The sequence below is a fragment of the Ascaphus truei genome, chromosome 7 (assembly GCF_040206685.1).
Source record: "Ascaphus truei isolate aAscTru1 chromosome 7, aAscTru1.hap1, whole genome shotgun sequence".
Classification (NCBI taxonomy): domain Eukaryota; kingdom Metazoa; phylum Chordata; class Amphibia; order Anura; family Ascaphidae; genus Ascaphus; species Ascaphus truei.
This window is the reverse complement of record NC_134489.1, coordinates 92353816-92375678: the sequence shown is the minus strand read 5'-3', so window position 1 is coordinate 92375678 and position 21863 is coordinate 92353816. Positions and strand designations below refer to the sequence as shown.

At 39.9% G+C, this 21863-nt stretch overlaps 1 protein-coding gene across 2 annotated transcripts in view; it reads left to right on the top strand.

The window, feature by feature from the left end:
* The window catches only part of ARHGAP15 (Rho GTPase activating protein 15), a 491379-nt gene extending 472868 nt beyond the window's left edge, over positions 1 to 18511 (top strand). For both annotated transcript variants that reach the window (XM_075609463.1, XM_075609462.1), the window contains one exon: positions 17425 to 18511. In XM_075609463.1, coding sequence (XP_075465578.1) covers positions 17425 to 17596 — 172 coding nt within the window. In that variant the 3' untranslated portion in view covers positions 17597 to 18511. The remainder of the gene's footprint in view (positions 1 to 17424) is intronic.
* The last annotated feature ends 3352 nt before the right edge of the window (positions 18512 to 21863 follow it).

The following is a 21863-nucleotide window of genomic DNA, read 5'->3' as shown; positions in this document are numbered from 1 at the left end:
AATGACATGTACATTTGATGCATGCATATGTATTAATCATCTTCAACATGTTAGTGCGTGTGTCCTCCCAGTCAAGAGTTTCCCGTGCTTGCTTGCCATATGCATGATAATGTATTATCAGTTTCAGTTTGACAATAAAAAGGATTCTACAAAAAAAATGTTTACATTGTTTGATGAATTTATAGAAAATCAAGTAAAACATTAGAAATTGATTTTCAGATTGTTGCATTTCAGATAATACAATATGCTTCAATAAGAAAAATAACTTTAATATCAAACTCATAAATATAATAACTGAAGAACATAGGGCGCGACTCATAAAAACACAAAAACCCTGATCATGTGTTAACTGCATTTATGTGAATGGTGCAACTATCCGATAGCGTATGGTTATTTTACTTGACCTAATATTCAATCATTCTTCAAACTTCTAGTCAAGCAAACAACCACTAATGTTTGCTAACAGCTACTGCCATTTTGTTACTGAATAACTCCCTCTGCCTATTTTCTCTGAGAAAGCTTTAATCATACAGTATGTTGCTACCCAGCAGTTTAAAAATACAGCAAATAAGCAAAATGCATTTGCATGATTAAATTCAGTCAACTTTTCAATATAGACTTGACCCTCTCACACACATTTTTTATTTCTAATGATTACAGATACAGTAGGCTACAGAGAGAGCAATCCATTCATTAATTCAATGTAGCCTACCCTGTTCATTCAGCAGGGCTTTTTGGAAGGCAGTGCCTCCTGAGCTGGCTGGACCACAAATGTGCTCTGTAGCGCTAGTCAAATCAGGGCCTGTGGCTACTATGCTACCGAGTTCTTGGGCAAGGTGGTGAGCAAGAAGGACTTTATAGTAAAATGGCACCAAGGACTTTATAAAAAATAAAGTTCTTTATTGAAGAGATCCCAAAAGTAACAGGAACAAAAGGATAACCTCACAACAGTAATCTCACAGCAAACAATAAACTTCACCAACAGGATGGTTCCTGGACTTTTACCTTGAGGGGGTACTAACTTGAAACTTTCGGGGCTACCCTATAGGAGTCCTCAACCAAAGCTTGGACTAGGGTGAGCCTTTTTTTTAGGATGAGATAATGACGACCTCTCTCTTTTAGAACTCTCAGTTACTCACATGACCCCTGTTGTTCTGTTCACCTAATGTACTGCTCATCTTTTCAGCTTGCCCTTGACTACCTCACTGTGGTACTGCTCTGACTTCTCCTCTCCCTGGTTCACCTCCAAGGATCTTAAACACTGCCAGAACTAAGTAATTAAACAAGGACTTAGCAAAAAGTGAAATACAGTAGGGTATGAAGTTAACAGTAGTTACAGGGAAAAGCAGTGCCCAAACTTACTAACTTTATCCATTGGTGGCCAATATAGGTGACTACATTTGTCCCTGGGTCATTTACATTTTGCTCTACCAAAGTTGTATAATAAACCAAGAATACAATAAATACATACAGTCATAGCCATCGTGGTTAGTGGTACACCTATCATAGTATCGGTGTTGTAATTTGCACAAACTAGCTTGAAATGTTGGGGGCTACACATGTGGAGTCTTCGACTAGAGCATGGACTAGGGTGAGCCTTTTTAGTTTGAGATAATGGGGACCTATATCCTTTAGGATCCTCAGTTACTCGCTGGTCCCCTGCTGTCCTGTTCTCGCAGTATACTGTGCGACTAGTCTTATGGCCAGCTTACTCTTGACTACCTCAGAGGGGTACTGCTCTGGCTGTTCCCATTCCTGGTTCACCTCAAAGGATCTTGAACACAGCCAAAACAAACACATTCAAGAGGGATTTGGCTTTTATACCGTGATACCATTACCACTCCCCCTTTTGTTAACAGTAGCTACAAGGAGAAGCAATGCCCAAACTTACTAACTTTACCCATTAGTGGCCAATGTAGGTGTTAAATATAGGTGTTGGTAAATATAGTATACTATAGTGAGACATCTACAAGTGCATCTTAGTTCATGTTTGTACCTATCCTTAGTTATTTACAATTATTGTGAAGGCTATTAATTAGACTTCACTTTTTTTGTGCATCTAAAAGTACATGGGGCTCTTCTGTACAATACTGCAGTTTTTCACTGCAAATTTCTCCAACACTCTATTGTTATTTGTAGTAAAATACTACCATTTAGGGATGAACCACTCCCCATTTTACTTCTCATTGTGTTAGCCCAGTTGGCTTCAACACTTTGGCTTAATCTATCATACTTTGTTTCATTTAGTTTCACATACATACGGTATAATTTTGTCATGACAGTGCTCAATTTTATTTTGACTTGAATTATATCTTTCAGTTTGGATTCAGTTGCATTGTTCCTTTCTGGCTTTACTTACACTTGTTCACATACAGTATGCACAGCAAGTGATTTCCACAATATGGCAGCGTCTGATTTTTCCTATTTGTGTTTAAATCGAAATTATACCAGTATTAGCCTTACACTGATTTGAAATGCTATCCAGTATGCATACTGCTATTTAATTGTTATGAACAATGGTATTTATTACAGTGAACAAGAAGCCATAATTGTATACTAGAGAAATGTTCTATTGTATATTGCGTTGTGGGATGAATGAGGAAACCTGATAGGACAAAGATTCATAACACGGAATGAAAGACAGGGAAAACAAAATTTGAAACGCCATCAATTTGTGGATTTTGTCATCAAATTGTCCTAGTTTTGTCAAAGTTCAGTTAAAAACGGCAATGTCTGGCCAATTTACTTCTCGATCTATTGTGTGCAGTGACGGATTTCCCATTAAGCCCAGATGTAGGGCAGCAAATTTTGGGGGAGGCAAAATGTTCCACCACCATATGCATTTGCCGCGCTCTGTGGCCTATTGGACCTAATGGGTAGGCACTTACATGTAGGCCGACTCCTTGCTGCTGTCCAACATCTTCTTTGGAATCCCACTGTAAAGTGACGCCGCGGTTGTCCCGACGTGACGTCACACGGCGGTTTGTTGCCATGGCAACGTGAATTTGCGACATCAAATGATGTCATAAAATCGCGTTACCATGGCAACACGGCATCATTTGATGCTGGGATTCCAAAGGAAATGTAGGACGGCAGCAAGGAGGTGGCCGACACATGTAAGTACCTAGGGGCGGCGGATTTTCACATGACCCCGCTGCGTAATTTCACCTCGGAGACAAGGTAATGGGGGTGGGGGGTGTAAGCAGAGGGGAAGATCAGGCAGGGGGCACAAGGGAAAAAGTGTGCGCACCCCTGCTCTACATTATATGTGTGTGTGTGTATATATATATATATATATCAACCAGTATAACCAGATCATGAACATCATCTGAAGAGATTAGAGAAAGAAAGAAAAAACTGGGGAAAAAATGTATTGGTAAAAATAATTTTAAAAAGGGGGAATTAAAATGGCTGGAGTAAAAAATGTATAAGTATATACATATCCCAAAAAATTACTCATGGAGTCTGATCATGTATGTACATCCACATTCATGCACTTATTAGAATGTACAGTGTTGTTGTTACCATGGTTACCACATTTATTTTAATTTTTAACATTTCATTTCTCTGAAATGGTTCTATCAAATTGTCTGAAAATGTAGTGCAAGTTGCAAAATCTTCAGGAACGTAGCTATAGCCCGGGCAAATCCGAGGGGCCTGTGCTGTTGGGGGGCCTGCTCCCCCCCCCCTTTATAGAGACAGGCGGGGAAGATGGTATGCAGCAGCGGCGGCCCTCTTGCGTTAAAGGCTAAGTCGGTAGAAGAATCAGCACTTGTTACAGAGGCAGATCAGGACGGTCTGACCCAGAAGTCTTTCTTACTTCCGGGGTCTGCTGCTATAGCGCGCTCCTCACCTCGTGCCGTCCTGTTCTGCCTCTTCCTCAAGTACTGGTTCTTCTACCGGTTTATCCTTTAATACCGGAGGCCCGCCACCACTGCTGCCACATACCATCTCCCCGTGCCTTTCTCCATTACCACAGGTAGGCATGGAGGAGGAGGGGGGGGGGGGATCTGACGAGCGGGAGATCTGATGATGATGATGATGAGAGGGATATCTGATGATGATGGTGATGATGATGAGGGGGAGATCTGATGATGAGGGGAGATCTGATGATGGAGAGGGGGAGCTGATGATGTGAAGAGATCTGTTGATGTGGGAAGATCTGATGATGATGATAAGGGGAGATCTGATGATGATGATGAGGGCGAGAGCTGATGATGAGCTGATGATGTGGAGAGATGTGATGATGATGTGGAGAGATGTGATGATGAGGGCGAGATCTGATGATGGTGATGAGGGGGAGATCTATGATGGTGATGAGGGGGAGAGCTGAACAGAGATGAGGAGGGATGATGAGAGAGAGGATCAGGGAGAGGATGGGGGAAGGGAGAAAAAATTGCAGTCAGTATTAATATTTATGGGCCCCTGAAAAAATGTTTGCCGTGGGCCTACGCATATCTAGCTACACCACTGAAAATAATACATTTCATGTTTTGTATCAAGAATCCAGTTGATAATTTGTTTTATCACTTCAAATAAGGAATTCCAAGATGGGGGCTGAACTGATTCAGTTGAAACTTCTGGCAAATCTAAGTTAGGATAGTAGAAAGGTACCCACAAAATGTTATAAAAATCGGTCAAGGCGTTTGGTCTGTGGGGAGAGAACACACGAACAAAGAGGTCACAATGTCTAGTAGAAGTCTCCACTTCACTCGCTGATCCAATTACATGAACGTATTACCTCTTTTATAGACATGCGTTTTATTTAAATAGCACAAATTAAGTATGCCGCATTTAATGGTTACAATATTAATGTTAGCAATCTCCTCAGGGAGACTCAGGGCGCGCAGCGCTACCTCCGCTTACCTGCCTCCACAGGCCGTCAGCTCCTCCATCGCCGCAGGGTCCCTTGCGCCGCTCCTCCCCCTTCTCAGTAGCAGGCACGGGTCCTCCGTGCCGCGCGCACACGTGTGTCCTCCTCCAACGCTGCTCGCGTGCACATGCAGCTTACAGAGCGCGTGCCCAGCATCCACTCTTCTACTTTCACTCCTGCTGTGAAGCTCGCCCCCGTACACTGCACGGGGGTAATCAGAGTACTACCAGTGCTCGTGTGTATACACACAGAAAGTACGTCGCTACACCAAACAAACATACATTGAAACACAATCTACCTGGTGCAAGGGAGAAAGCACAATTCGAACCTCAGAAATAATCAAAAGATTATACACAGCCCCCTATAATAGCACTCAAGGTAGGTGACAAAATAGATATAATGTCTACTGAACACTGGCTGGATATTTAGCCAAATCCTGATGTAGGATACACTACCAAAAGGTCACACTCAAATATAAAATAAAAAAGACTTTAATAGTTTATGCTGTAAAAACTGATGAGACACTATAAAAATGCACAACAGTGCATAGATAAAATCCCCAAATGTGTTTGGTCACGGTACTACTGTATGTGAACACAATGTGTTCCAAATATATAGCTAATAGTGGAACAAACGCTATATATTAAGCTGTATTGTTGTGTATACAGGTATCCTAAATAGTAATGGATCTTGCAATGTTGAGGAAAGATAACTGTGGACACAATGTAACCACTATCTCAGGGGTAATATGACCAGCAATTCCTCTATAAGTAAACACTGCAGGGTGCGCAATACCAAATCACGTCACGGCGTTCCCCCATTACGTTGACGCATGCGCGGCTTGTGTTTGGAGTAACGACAGCTCCTGACTATACACGGAGCTTAACGGCTGCTTATGGCTCACGGATATCAGGTCGTATAATACCCTATTGGGTCCTGCGTTGTTCATATTCTCCGGGGATTTGGTATTGCGCACCCTATAGAGGAATTGCTGGTCATATTACCCCTGAGATAGTGGTTACATTGAGTCCACAGTTATCTTTCCTCAACATTGCAAGATCCATTACTATTTAGGATACCTGTATACACAACCATGCAGCTTAATATATAGCGTTTGTTCCACTATTAGCTATATATGTGGAACACATTGTGTTCACATAGTACCGTGACCAAACACATTTGGGGATTTTATCTATGCACTGTTGTGCATTTTTATAGTGTCTCGTCGGTTTTTACAGCATAAACTATTAAAGTCTTTTTTATTTTATATTTGAGTGTGACCTTTTGGTAGTGTATCCTACATCAGGATTTGGCTAAATATCCAGCCAGTGTTCAGTAGACATTATATCTATTTTGTCACCTACCTTGAGTGCAATTATAGGGGGCTGTGTATAATCTTTTGATTATTTGTGTGGTTCGAATACTACCAGTGCTCACCTGGGTTGTATCAGCCACACCAATCCAGAGAGGCTCCCTGCAGTCCTCCTGACCCGCCCCATCACTGATTGGTCAGCCCAGCCTTATATAGCATCTTTGAGCCCTCACTCATCGCTCGACATAGTCTCTGTATGGAAGTGTTTGGTGTACTCTCGGTTACTACAGGTTTTAACACGGCTCGTACGACTACCCCCTTTGGCTCTCGACTTCGGCTCTCCTTGGACTACGAATTCTCTGGCATCCCACGATCACAGCTTGGACTTCAACCTTCCTCATCTCTCCGCTCCCTGACCTCGGCAAGGCAATCACTATTCTACTCCTATACCCGGTACCGGCAAGTATTGTCTACATCACTTACATCTGGCCTGGCAACACTTAATACCACACTCCGGACACGCTCCCTTTGCTGCGGGTGCATGTATTCCTACCTCCCCCTTCAGCACAGGGGACGGGTCTGGTCTGCGGGCAGCACCGGCGTAACAATTAATAACAATAAGCAAAATGTGGATAAGTGCATAAAATAAAAATATACATTAGAAGAAAGAAGTAACTGTCCCAACGAGCATAAAGTAGGAATACCTGGAAGGACATTGGTTTATACAGCAAGATTGGAGTGTGTCTAACATTTGTGTCCAAAAAATTGTGTACTTGCCCTGCACTTCCTGCTAGTTTTCCATTTTCAACGACAATATCTGCTACAGTAAGTATTTTCTGATGGTGCTGGATATTTGTATGACGGGATCTCCCATAAAACGTCGCTGCATCAATTTTCCTCCAAAGAGAGAGAAAATGCCTAACATCTGTCTGTTTAAAAAAATAAACAAGGTGTAAATAAGTACCCAGTGCGAGGTTGTTCTGTGTCAGTGGTAAAAGAATCTGCACTGTCACATAATTGTACAATATCGCATTGCTTCTTCAAAATGGCACTCAGCCGTACGTCCACTTCTGTGGCATTGAAATAGATTAATGAAAGTGCCAAATGTGACTGTCAATAATATCAATTAATACTTTATAGTATAGTACAGCGCTGCGCAAACTTTTTCACCTGCGGCCCCCTTCCTGGGAGCCGCAGCGTTCGCGCCCACCCTCCCCCGAAGGCACGGCTTCAAATGATGTTGCGGGTCACGTGACCCACCACGTCATTTGACGCACGTAGCCATGGTGACGCGTGACGTCACATGACCCCGCGGCATCGTTTGACACCACGTTGCCATGGCAACGCGTCGCCGAAAACCCGGCTGCCAGTAGGTAAGTGAAGTTTCAGAGGCCTCACGCCTCCCCCGGCATTAAATTAAATGCCTGGGGGAAGAGCGCGGGGCCTCTGTAAAAGCCTGCCCCCCCCCTGTAAATTGTCCTGCCCCCCCTGGGGGGCGCACCCCCCAGTTTGCGCACCGCTGGTATAGTAGGTCCTTTTAGACATATATGCATTTTTTTTTTCATTTTCAGCAACACTTGACTTGTTTCTTTATACGGCTTTATGCCTAAATCCTCACATCTACTAGTCAGTGCCAATTGTAAACATAGATATACAGCATAAATGACAGATTTATTACCAGATTCTTACCATAAAGTAAATGAATCTGCCTTTAAGAAAGAAAGAAAATGTTTGTATGGCATACAGTAACTTAGCATGTATTTGCCAAAAGTCTAACTTTAGAAGCATTGAACTGACGGATCATTGCCTCTTCCATTTGGGCTTGACTTGAAGTAGCTCTGGCATTTCCGTTCTCATTTTTATATTATAAACTGTATATCAAGTTTTTTTGCCTGTGCCAAATATACAGTATGAAGATTTGCTCTTTTCAAGTGCACATAACAATGTTTCTTGCTACAATTTGTGTTTGCTAACAAATATGGCATCTCGTGAAGATAGGATAATCTGGTATTTTATTAATATTTTTATTAGTTTACATTTCTGGATCATAGTATAAGTCTTTGGGGTTAAAAGTAACTAAAACAAGACATTTATATTGTGTTCATAAAACCTAATTCTTCCTTTGCTATATAAAAAAAAACCCAGCTGGATTAACATTGGCATAAGTTAAATGTTTTGCAGTTGCACAATAATAAACAGTTCTATTGGAAAAATTATATAAAACCACAATGAAAGCTATTTCACCGCCTGTTGTCTTGTTTTTATTTGTCATAATATGTTGTTGTTAACATAAAATACAAAGGAATTTACACATCACTTCTAGAGATCTGTTTTATGCATCCCAGTAATATTGTTTGTAGTTGTTTTAAGGTTACATTTTTATGTGCTGTGGTAATTCTTGTTGTTTTGTAAACACATGAAGCACAGTATTAGCCTGTACACATTGGAACTTGCCTTTTAATGTAATATATTTTCATGCATATTGATAGTGTGATGGGCATTCTTATCGTAGGTTGTCATCAAAAAAAGTTTACATAGGTATTCCATGGTTAATGATTTTCAGTAAACTTGACAAACTAGCAACATTTCTACTTTTCCATTAAACCATCATTGGTTTTTAGATAAGGCCCCACAGAATCATATTGTCCCACTCAACTCTCAACCAGTTATCTCTCTGCCAATACGGAATTCTCTTACTTCTTGATTCCTCACACTGGAAACATCCATATCTTGGCACTTCCAGTCTTACAGGATTTAAAAGCACTAACAAATATGTGCTCCGCGAGAGATACCGTATGAATATAAAGCTTTTCATGCAGTCATGAAGCATCTAGGATAAGTAGGATTATTCCAATATAAATGTATCGTAGTTAAATTTATAAAAAAAAAACCATTATAAGCAAATGAAAAACTTCAGGAGGACTTTTGGAGAGACTGGAAGTCACAGGATAAATGTGGCAATCCTGATATCAAAAGAAACAATAAACAATTTATAAGGATCTTATGTGCAGATTTTCAACCTATAAGAGAGCTTGATTTTTGATTACTTCTGCTTATATCATAATACATTACACTGTATTTACTCTTGTTGTTACTGTATATTTATAATGTTGCCATAGTTATGTCACTCTTGTATACACATTGCTTAAGTAGTACAGTATCTGCAGATTGCACCAAACATAGTCAGGATGGTAGCCTGCGAACCTCAGACCAGAACACACACAGACACAGGGCCCTGGTCAAGACTTAAGTCCTGGTCCCGGTAAAGCTGTCGGCAGGCCTGAGTGTAAATCTATAATACAGTCATATGCTGAAACTTGGGATGTGTTTTATTCTGGCTTCAGGGATTCCTTGTTCCTTTCACCACCTTCTTGGTTTTGTCATTCCCAAACTCTACCATCTCCTCAGCTGACCATCATCAACAGTCATGTGTATCACATGTATGTCATACAGCTTGCATACTCCTGGAACTTCTATACTCTTGGAAACAACGAACATCTGTCCTGTGTGTATCAAACAGGATTCAGGAACTACATGGCTTATAAATTAATGTCTCCTGGTTGACAACTGGAGGAGAAAATAGCACCACATTTATCAATTAAAACATTTAGTTGTGTTAGCCCTGTCCTAAATATTGACCTGGAGTTTTATAATAATTAAGCTGAACTTTTGAGCTCCCCTTTTATATTTATTTATATAATATAAATGAGTTTTTCAGTATTAGGTGATACCTTTTTATTTGGACTAACAATTTGTCATAGGACAAGCTTTCGTGAGTTCTCCTCTCTTCTTCAGGTCTACAATACTGATATTTGTTAGTCCAAATAAAAAAGGTATCATCTAATACTGAAAAACTCATTTATTCTGCACTGTCGCAACTGGACTAACATGGCTATTTCCGTTTTATATATATATATATATATATATATATATATATATATATATATATATATATATATATATTTATATATATATATATATATATATATATGTCTCTGAGCTATACCCTCTGATTGTTACTTCTCTCTTTCTAGAGCCAGATCCACATTCAGTAGGTCCATTACTGATTTATCGAGATGCTAAGTGTAAAGGCCGTCAGTGCTAAAAAGATGCAAAAGAGACATTTCCCCCTAAGTAATACCTCATATCCACAAAGGTCTGTTATAGTTAAAGCAACATGTTAGAGAGAAAGGTAACTTTTATATCATTAAAACAGCAATCACCTCCAGAAGAGTTAATGAGTTGAACTCATACATTGGTATGGCCTTCCCTTTCAAAATAAAACGTAGTGTTAAAAATAATATTTGTAATCTTTAGAGTCTGAGGTTATTATGATATGCTCAGACTGCACAACGCTCCGCAGAAAGCTCCATTCCTTGCTATATAACCTGGTTTTATTTATTTTTTAAACAGTGTTACGGGCGAATATTTTTAAACAATTGAGAATGTGCATGCCATGAATATTGGGGTAATATTTGGAGATGGGCGATTTAGATCCACCGCGGATTCCCACGAATCAGGGTCAAAAAGGGCGATGCGTCTTTCCGGGGTTTTTTTTGTCACCGACAATTGAGGATTGTATAAATCTGTAGATTGTACTCTTAGGCCTCGCCAGGGTAGCGCTGAGTGGGCGGGCGCGCTCACGCTGGCTTCGATGAAACACATTGAGGCAATGTGTGTGGCCAGCGTGAGCGAGCGCCTGCGACTGCTCGACGCTTAGCTGCTTGCAGAACAAGCAAAGTTGAATTTGCCGCTCGCAAGCGCGTCACGTGAGCGGTTCGCTCAATGAGGGCGAACCAGCTCCGTGATGTCGTGACCGCGCCCCCAGGCGAGCGCGCACCTAGCCGGCCACAAATCTCCCGGCCGAGCAGGGCGCAGTTCATGAGCGCCAGCGCGCCCGTTCCCTGCCTGCCCGCAGCCTTAGAATCTTCCATGGAATCCGCGGATATTACTCTTACAATTCTCAATTAGAATCCTCCAGCGGTTTGCGGAATCTGCGGATTGGATTCAACTACGGTTTTGGATTAATCTGCACGGATTGAAACTGGAACAATCCACTGACGGATTTTACACCGCGGAATGGATTTTGTATGGAAAGCTCAGGGAAATTCTGCGAAACAAAGTTTGACACTTTTTCACCCATCTCTAGTACTATTACATAATACAGTAGCTGAAATATATAAAATAGTTTGTGCCTATATTGAGAGAAGTATGTATGTGATTCTCCAACACCGTGTTTACATTCTGATTACCTAGTTATATATCACCCAAATAATGTTGTTACCAAAGCAGTTGACAACTGCATGATATCAATATTTCAGGTTTTGACATGATGTCATACATTTTCATTTGCAAACTTATATATAAATTAGATTTGAGACGTGGGGTGGTAACAGAATTATATTTAGATTAATGAATACAGAAATATTGGCCAGTTTCAAAGGAAACTGTTGACTAATATGTTTGACCCAGTATCTTAGTGTTTCCACTCCCACTTGACTTTAATGGAATATGCCGGGGTGGCCAACTCCAGTCCTCAAGGGCTATTAACAGGTCAGGTTTTCAGGATATCTCTGCTTCAGCCCAGGTGGCTCAATCAGTGGCTCAGTCTTTGATTGAGCAACCTGGGCTGAAGCAGGGATATCTAGAAAACCTGATCTCTTGGTGGTCCTTTGAGTTGGCCACCCCTGTACAGCACGCTGTTCAAATAGAAGTAAAGTCACTGTCTGTTTCTCTCTCATTACAAGATGAGCACCAGGATTTAAAGAGTCTTATTTCGGACGCTTATGTTTCTTTCTGCAAACACTGATTTTAAAACAGTTTTTACTGTTAATGAAATTAAAGTTCACTCTTAATCATTTTCCTCTTAGCTTAACAGGGGCCCGGTTGTCTGCCAAACATCATCACCACCAGATCAAATGAATCCCGTTGGTGTGCTTGTTCTATAACATTTCAATCACTAAACATTATTATTGGTAACCACATAACTTCTTACAGAGAATACACGTACCATTTAATTGCTTTGCGGTATTTCCTTTCACTGGACCATATTTCCCCTATGTTTAGTAAAAGTAATATGCTTTTACCTAAACTTCGGTCCCACGCTCCTAATTTTTCTTAGATTTGTATATATGTATATCTTTATTTATATAGCCCCATCCAGGAACATAGAGTTTCACAGCAAGAATACACATAACATAATAATCTAATTCTCTACTCTTTTTGTGTCTGAAGCCTTCTCCCACCTTAACCTTTCTCACTGACTGCCCCACACCTCTGGAATGCTCTTCCCCTCAATACCCGACTAGCACCCTCTCTATCCACCTTTAAGTCCCACCTTAAAACCCACCTCCTTAAGGAAGCATATGAGTAGCTCTGTGGCTGATACTTTACACCTCATACATAAACCTTGGCCCCTTGTAGACGCACTTACCAGAACACCCTCCTACTGTCTCTGTACGTTCTTCCGACTTTTATGTCTGAAGCACTTCTTCCCATCATGTGTTATTTATATTATTTGTTATTTATATGATAATGTCACTTGTATTACTGCTGTGAAGCGCTATGTACACTAATGGCGCTATATAAATAAAGATATACATACATACATAACACACAATGGAAATAAGCACTTCAGACATAAAACAATAGGGAAAGGAGCCTGCCCCAAAGAGCTTACAATCTAAGTTTTCCATGTAACTCGTCCTTTCCTAATGCTGTGTCAACATAGTAGCAACATTATACCCAGACCTGTTTAGGGCCTCATTTGAACCTTGATCTTCTTTAAGTACTGTATAACAGGAAAATTAAATGTTCTGTTTGCTGCGCATCCTTTCTGACCTTGGCTGTTACGTATTATTAGTCACATTTTTACTAAGTATACTTGATGACCCACTACAAGCCATCAAATGTTATTGCTAAATTTATTTTAAATATGAGACTATAGCCATAACTTAAATCAATAGGGTTTAGATTATATACGATACATAATTCTTAAATAATATTGATTACAGTATGTAACGGTGTTTCCCCCACCCGGTAGGAGATGTGGCAATTACGAATCGTGTGATGCATGATACCTGCTGGTAACAGGAGGGAGGAGTAATCCGTCGGTGGTAGTGGGGACACAGGACTAGGCTTCTGGGGTTCATACCCTACATATCTCTTTAGCAGTGCAGTGCCTCCTTCTGCCGTAGGCTCCAGGAACTGAAGATGATCTCCCATGGAATAACTATTACCTCTCCCTCTTAGTAAGGTCACGCACCAGGCGGGAGGTATATGCAAACAGAAACGGTTTATTTCTCTTGTGTACAGTACAGGAACAACGGCAGACTTCTGTCTGATACAGTCTCACAGCTACCACTGAAGGTTGGTCTCTGGACCACCACTACAGGCCAAGGGCACCCGCAGTCGTCCTAGCTCTTCCCTGCCTCCCTAGCAGAGACAGAGGTATGATCCACACTCACTCTCCCCCGAAGGGAAGAGGACTGGAGAAGGCCAATAATCAGCCTCTCTAATGTGTAACCTGCCTTCCTCAAGTGGGGAAAAGCACTACGAATGTGGGCATTATCTGCTCTTAAGTACTGCCAGGAGGAGGGCACCAGGTCTGTCTCATGATTGGTCATGCCCAGGCCTGCTGTCACTCAAGTGCAGTACCAAGGAGGGTGAAAACCCCATATCAACTACTGGCAACCTGATTGTACCAGGGTTTACTGCCAGCTCAAGTTCAGAATAGTAGCCATCAGGTGATCTGGCTACAATTATATGAAAGAAATTAATTTAAAAAAATCTAAAGGAGTTTGCTGTCCCTACTGAGTGCTCTTAATGATTAGAAGATTTGACATACACGTAGCACATGTATAAGGCTGTAAAAGTTCAGTGCTTACTGTAGATCAGTCAAAAAACAAATAACCATGTAATTAACATTTGACCATCAAGCTGCCCATTTTTACATTTCATTTAACTATTATTTTCTCCCTTCATGGGTCGATTCACTAGACACACTAACATTGATTATGTAATTTAGCATAACAAGTGCCTACTTTAGATCATTTAATTTACACATTTCTACTAAGGAGAGTTGTCATTAGACAAATATTATGGGATCTAAATAATCCAGTAGGCAAATATGTTCTTATTTTGTTTTAAGTAATTTTGGCAAGTAATAATCGTTCAAGCAAAAGTCAAACTATGGCAGGTATTCTGCAGATAATTAACATTTAGTTAAATATAACAATTGTTTGGATGAAAACTAGTTAAAACTTCAGAAGAAAACATCATATTTAGCACTTCAATGTTAATCCCATTGATCTGAAACCCTTCCAGGGTTTTCCTGGAATTTGTAGACAAAATCCGATCCCCACACCACAATCCATCTGTGGCTTGGGTACTAAAAAAACCTTAGTGAATAAATTTGAATCTGCCATTAAATTCATTGTGCCCAGATTTTTTTTCTATCACGGAAAATCCATTCTATGTATTTTGGATTTTAACATATCCGCAAAACGGATTCACAATTTTAACATATCCACGGAATGTAGTATTTTAGTAGTGTTTCCAATTGTATATATATCTACCTCAAACCTCCCAACAAATAAATTAGGGAGAGGTGCCTGTGCTGAGAAAGGAGCATACCCAAGGTACCATGGGAGATATGCAAAGTAAATTTAAATTAGTCACATCCCACACATCCTAAAAAGCAGTCTATAAATACTATATTATGTTAACAATCATAAAGCACATAGTGACTGGATTAGTGGTGTCAAACCCAACAGGACTAGAACCCACAACCACTGCTTCTGGGCATCAGCTCTAGTAGTGTGAGCTAAACCAGCTTCTGGGTACCACTACTTTTACTGTAACTGTCTATTAGCATACTGTATCTTGAATGGATATCTATTTTGATGATTGTAACCTTGAAAGGACTTCAAGCACAAAGTAAATAATATGTACTGAGGGCTATGAGTTACTGAGGCCAGGTGAAACGAAATAAAACACAGGTTTTCTGACATACACACGTAAAAACAAAGTGAAGCACAGCAAATACAGCAGATGCAGAGAGAAAGTAATATAACAAAGTGAGCTGGTGACTTGAATTAGTGCTTCTAATCTTATGAAAGGATAAAGACAGTGGGCAATATTTACTAAGCCATATTCTTCCATAAGACACCTTCAGTGCTGGAATACATTACAGCCTATTCAAATAAATGGACTGTAAGGTGTCTTCCTGTGCCAGGAGGTGTCTCATGGCAGAACACTGCTTATTAGTTTGGTCCTCTATCCCAGAACAGTGTAAAGTGCTTTGTACAGGTATGAACACTCAGTGAGAAGTAGAACTCAAAAGTATGCTGTGACAGTGGTGCTATCCATCAGCTGGTTTTGCTCACACTGCTAGAGCTGCTGCCCAGAGTAGTAGTGGTTATAAATTATAATCCTGTTGGGTCTAACACTACTCCAGTCATTAGGTGCCTTAGGCTTGTCAACTCGGTATAGTTCTTATGGACTTTTAAATATACAAACAAACAAGAGGACATAGGTTGTCTCCCAAAGATCCCTTTTGTGTGCTGCACAACAAGGCTGCTATATATAATAGGGGTGTAATACTCCCTGACAGATTGTCTGATAAGCTGTATGGGGTACAGTAAGTAACCGCTCCCAACACTGTGGGCGGACAGTTACCAGTAAAAGCCTGACATAGGCAAAACAATAAAGTTTTATTAAATTCAAAGAACAGCGGCGCATAATCAAATACCATAAAAACAGTTAAAACACAAGGTAATGGGTAGCACTAGAAGGGAGTGGAATAGTTATTCCAATAATATATGTATCTAGTTAACCCTAATGGTGGTGACTTAGTTCAAGGTGTGGGGTAGGGTGGGAGGTATCTATGAATGACAGGGGGAACTCATAGTAGTGCTGTGCATATCGGTATTTAAATAGCCTCTGGAGCATTCAGCTATGTGCCATGAAAATATAAGTCCCCCTAAATGGAGCCTCCTTTCCCTAAATAGGTAACAGGGTGTGTATAGCAGGTAAATAACAATAGGATGGCAGAGTGCAATAGACACAACATACAATATGGTAGTGGCATAGTCTAACTACAAATGTAGTGTCCCAATTGCAAATGTGGTAGCTTGAAATCTACTCACAGTACTCATTGCACACAGATAAGGTCGCTGTGATGCCTGCCACAAAATTCTGCTGAAATCAACACACACCCTCTCCCCCCAGTACACCGGAACAGTCTCACCCGTGACTTCCGACGTCAACGCGATGACGTCATCCCGATCTCCTACCTTGAGAAAGCGCCAGCCCCCGAGCGCGAACCGTACGTCGGGATGAATCCCCCCTCCCCCAGACCCCCCAATTCACAGAATTAAGCCGTTGAAAGGAACTGCCCAATCTGCATCAGATTTAAATTCCAAGTAAAACAATTGGCCATCTCTACCCATTGTGTTAAAAATAAAATAAAAGCACTGAAATGTTATTAATCCCACTAAATAAAGCACTTTACTAAATCGTTCAAGTCAGTCTGTTACACACTGCCCATTGCCTGGGCTATCTTCACAGCATTACTCCGCACAAGCAAGCAGATACAGTACAATATCACGTGGACATTCATTCTCATGTTATATCCATAACTCATCAAAATAAGTTGTATGCATACTTACTGCATGACTGTGTACATACAGTATCTGTGTGCTAGACCAAGAATTAATAAAAGCATACAGTGTATATTTAGTATTTTACACAAATTCCACAACTATTCAATTCATCTTATTTCTGTTTGTAAAAATGCACTATTTTCCTAAGAAACTGTTCAGGCTTTGTTAAAATTAAATATGCAATCCAATAATGTAAGTCCAGAATGAGATGATTATTAGCTGCTTTTACAGATGGAAACATGTTTTATTTTAGGAAACTAATAAAGCTGGCCTGATTATGTTTATTTGGATTGTGCTGTGTAAGAAAATACTGAGAAAAAGCTACTGATTTCATCTTTGTCAGGGAAAAATTATTATAAGTGAGCATGCAGTATACGCCAATGTATTGAAATGGAATATATATATATACATATGGAATCCACTGCATCAGAAAAAATGTGTAACGCTCTGTACTGTGCTAACTAAATAGATGTAGAAGCTTGTTGTGCAAAGGAGATTGAAAATGCCATCATGGAGCAATAGTGCAATATTAAATAGAGACATGTTACTAATTCATGTTGTTATTGTTTTAATAGGATTGTCATCAATGCATCTGTGAACCTCATGTCAACACAAAGCTTGGGAATTGTGTTTGGACCGACTCTTCTCGGACCAGAAAAAGACACAGGAAACATGGCAGTTTGTATGATATACCAAAGCCAAATAGTTGAATTTATGTTAATGGAATTTGATAACTTATTCTATTAAATAAATTAGGTTGTTTCCTAATATTCTGTAATCTCATGTTTTCTATACGGCAAAGGCTGTATTGAGTTCATTGTTGAAATTGTATTTTTGTTTATGTAAAAGGTGGTAATATGACTTTGTGTTTACCAATATTAATTTTGCGTTTGTAATAGGTGTGTGAGCATGTAAAACATGCACTGCTAGTATAATATGTTTAAATGAACATTTGTCATAGTAAGCGGGTCTCAGTTCCTTAATGCAAATCTGTTAAAACTAATCAAACTAAAACACATTTAATGAAACAACAACTGCCTCAAGTGCCTCGTGTTGACCACAGACAGTTTACACGTGTTGATCTTTCAGCAACTTTCATTTTTTTTTTATCAGCGGGCAGCTTGGGGAATTTTTCGATATAAGAAGCACCTGCCGAAAAATGTAAGAAATGTATACTTGTATTACATTAAGAAAAATATCCACAGCAAAATTATAACATTAAAATCTTTTTTTTAACAATTAATACAACCCCCAAAAAGTGATCAGACTCTTCTAGTGCTAGTAATAGACGTATAATTAGGGAGATCAGGGACCTGGTCAATAAAACAGCTGATATTTTATCGAATGACTCGTACAAAGTGTGAAAATTGTACTGTGCATTCAAGTGCAAGATCACTACTTTTTATGACGCACTTCAAATAATGTGCATTGATATGATGTGTATTTATGGTAGAATGTATTTATTATTACTTTTTGTATAGTCAAATGCTCATTGTCAATTTTAAGATTTGTAAGAAAACTGTGTAATACACAATAAGGATTTGTATGATATTGGCAAAACTGCTTCAATATGTGACCAGTTTTAATGTAAAACAATTCCAATCAATTTTTGCTTTAGGTCATATTTTGACCATAATAAAAAACTTTTCCATTTTTCATTAACCTTACGTTTGCCTGGTACTATTTTTCTATTGCCGTAGTCTGCTTGATCTAAACATAAATTATAAATAGACTTATGTTTAATGTTTATTCACGTATATTTATATACTGTATAGGCAAATAAATGAAGGCCACATTTACAGGTAAACAATTGGAATTAGTGTTGTAAGAAGGAAGGATTTGGATAATCCGTGAGACCTCCAGGCTGCAGGACTTCTGAATTGAGGTGGTGCCGATCCCGAGCTATTGCATGGAAATCACCATTGAAGCTTACGGAATAATAATAATGGATGCTGGATCCTAAAACTTTGTGTATTTAGTACCACTTTATTTAACACAAATAGACACTGTTCGTGGTCTACCTTTGCATGTTAGACTAGTGGTGCTCAACTCCAGTCCTCAACCCCCCCCCAACAGGTCAGGTTTTCAGGATATCCCGTCTTAAGCACAGGGGGCTCAATAAGTCCCTGCTTCAGCACATGTGGCTCAATCAGAGGCTTAGTCTTTGACTGAGCCTCTGATGGTGCCACCTCTGCTCAAGCTGGGATATCCTTAAAACCTAACCTGTTGGGGGTTTGGGGGGAGGGGTGTGGAGGACTGGAGTTGAGCCCCCCTGTGTTAGACAACGCAGAACTCTCTCAGGTTCTTCACTGTTTCAAACAAGATAGAGTAATAGGAAAACCACTGTAAAAAATTGTGTGGATCAATAATAATTGATTCCAAAGTATTGGTAATAATTCAAGTCCAACAGAAGACAATCTTTGCTTTCTTAAATCCTCAAGATCTAATTTTCTTCAGTGTGTTGCTTTTAGAACTTCCGGGTTCACATAACCCTTAGATAGCCCAACAAATATTCTTTATATTTGACAACTAGAGGATGTTACTGTGTTAGTCGATAGAATAGACAAAGAAAAGTGTTGTGGAAGTGATATCTTTAACACCTAACATAAGTGAAAAATAGTGCAAGCTTTCAGGACATCAAAGGTCCCTACTTCAGGCACACATATTGTATCCTAAACCTTCCCCTACACAGGGCTTTCTCTGGAAAGCTGTTGCTTATTTTTTTCCAGGCCACTTCATACCATACTGTCATAAGAATGGGCCGAACCAGATAGGATATCAGAATAGATCCATCACAGAGAATCTGAAAAAACGTAGCAATTAAAAGGTAAATAACAAATACTAGGTATGGAAGAGGTCAGATGTTTGTGATATTAGATTACTCCAACCACTAGGCCAGGAGTGGCCAACTCTTGAACTTAGGAGTCAACAGGTCAGGTTTGAAGGATATCCCTGCTTCAGCACAGATTGAGCCACCTGTGCTGAAGCAGGGATATCCTTCAAACCTGACCTGTTTGTTTATTCTTGAGAACTGGAGTTGGCTACCCCTGCACTAGGCAGTTACAATGTTTATAACAAGAGGTTAGTGAGTATAGTCCTTATAATAATATTATTTAATTGTATTTTAGAATACCAATGTCTATCCTTTAAGCTCAGGCAGGGATTCATAAACTACTTTTGACTTCAGTGCTGTACGTAACCCCTTAAGTGCCTTAGGCACAGACTAGCTTTCTAAAAATTACTGTGCAATGTGAGTCTAAATTGGTTCAGTGCATTTCTGTCCACTTCACATATACATATAAACAAACGTTATAAAACGGTTTCAAATTCTCATATTTTTCTGTTTAATTGTGCCATTATTAAACCTAATTATCTGTGGCTACTGGCTAATTAGTCTTTAGATTACTAATATGTGGAGCTTAATTAAAGATATCATGTAAGACACATTTAGAACTCTTCAAAATCACCTCTCTCAATTAAAGGGTTAACTTAATTTTCACACTGCACTTCCACTTAAATTTCCTGAGAAACACGTTTATCATTTTCTTAGCAGCTTTGCTTTCCATTTATGTAATATATTTTCATATATATTTTTTTCTAGATAAATTTTATTGAAAATATTGCATATGTTTAATCAATAGGCCAGAAGTGAAAACACAAACCAGGTAAAGTTTGAATACAAGATTTATAATTCCTATGGTTTCAAGATTGCGAAAAGAATACATAATTATACCTAAATATTATTTAGTACCTGAAAGTTATTTATTATTTTAGCTGGACATACTGTAATGAATAGAAGTCTGCATATGAATCAGATGAGTGACATTAAGAGGTTTACGTAGTACAATGGTTGAACCATTGAATTGATGGGCACATCATCATGCACGGGGATATGGATTCCAGTCCCACAGAAACAGTTCATAAGGGTGTCTCCCAAATAAGATAGTGTTTCTCAATAACTTCAATGATATTGGTTGGAACACATTGTTGAAAAAGTAGAATGGGGAGTTCTTGTAGAACTGTTTTATGTGTTCCCATGCCACACATATAAAGTAGACCTCTCAGAAAATCCAGTATGGATAGATACCAAAGTATGTATGTCTTTATTTATATAGTACCATTAATGTAGCCATGCTGTAAAATGGTCTGCAGTTTCCTCTCCTGCTGGCAGTAAACCTGGTAAGTTACAGGGATGCCAGCAGTAATCATGGAGGTTTGCCCTCACACCCTGGTGAGGTGCCCTATGTATGGATGGGAGTGGCTACATACTCTGAGTCCACAGTTAGTGACATCAGAGATGTGCCTGCCTCCTGAGGTATATAAGGCACAGCACTGATCAAAGTTAGTGTGTTGGAGTAAGGAACAAGTCTGGGTTGAGACTTGGGAGTGCGTGGCCCACTAGTGCTTTAACTGGTGGCCCCATTCTATGTTAAAAAGCATCAAGCTGACAAAGCCATACTGTGTCCAGGGACCTGGCACAGGGGTGATCTCCCCGAGGGGAGAGGGGATCCCACTCCATTAGGAGGGTGTACCTTTGAAAGGATAACACAGCAAGATGTGTGGCTAAGCAAAATCGCTGTAAGGGGCAGTTGGCCCGCACCGTAAGCCACAATAAAGTCAACCTTGATCAAAGACATCTTCATGTGTGAGTCTGAACTTACTCTACATATGATGGCACCACGGAGGAGTTCCTCATCAGAATCATCCCCATGTGGACGCAGGGATCCTGATGAGGTGGAGGCGCTGTACTGGATATAGGTAGGACTCATGCACACTACCTCAGCTGCCTGTCTGGGTTGGCAATCCCCACACAACATCATGAGACTCAGGAGTCCTGTTGCCAACAGGTGCACCACCAGACACTACCATGTAATGGGGACTGGTTAGACCACAGGGGCCAATGTGAGATTGGGTGGGTCAGGCCAGGCCAGAAAATCCGTTACATGTACATAGCGCTTCACAGCAGTAATATACACGACAATCATATAAATAACAAATAATATAAATAACACAT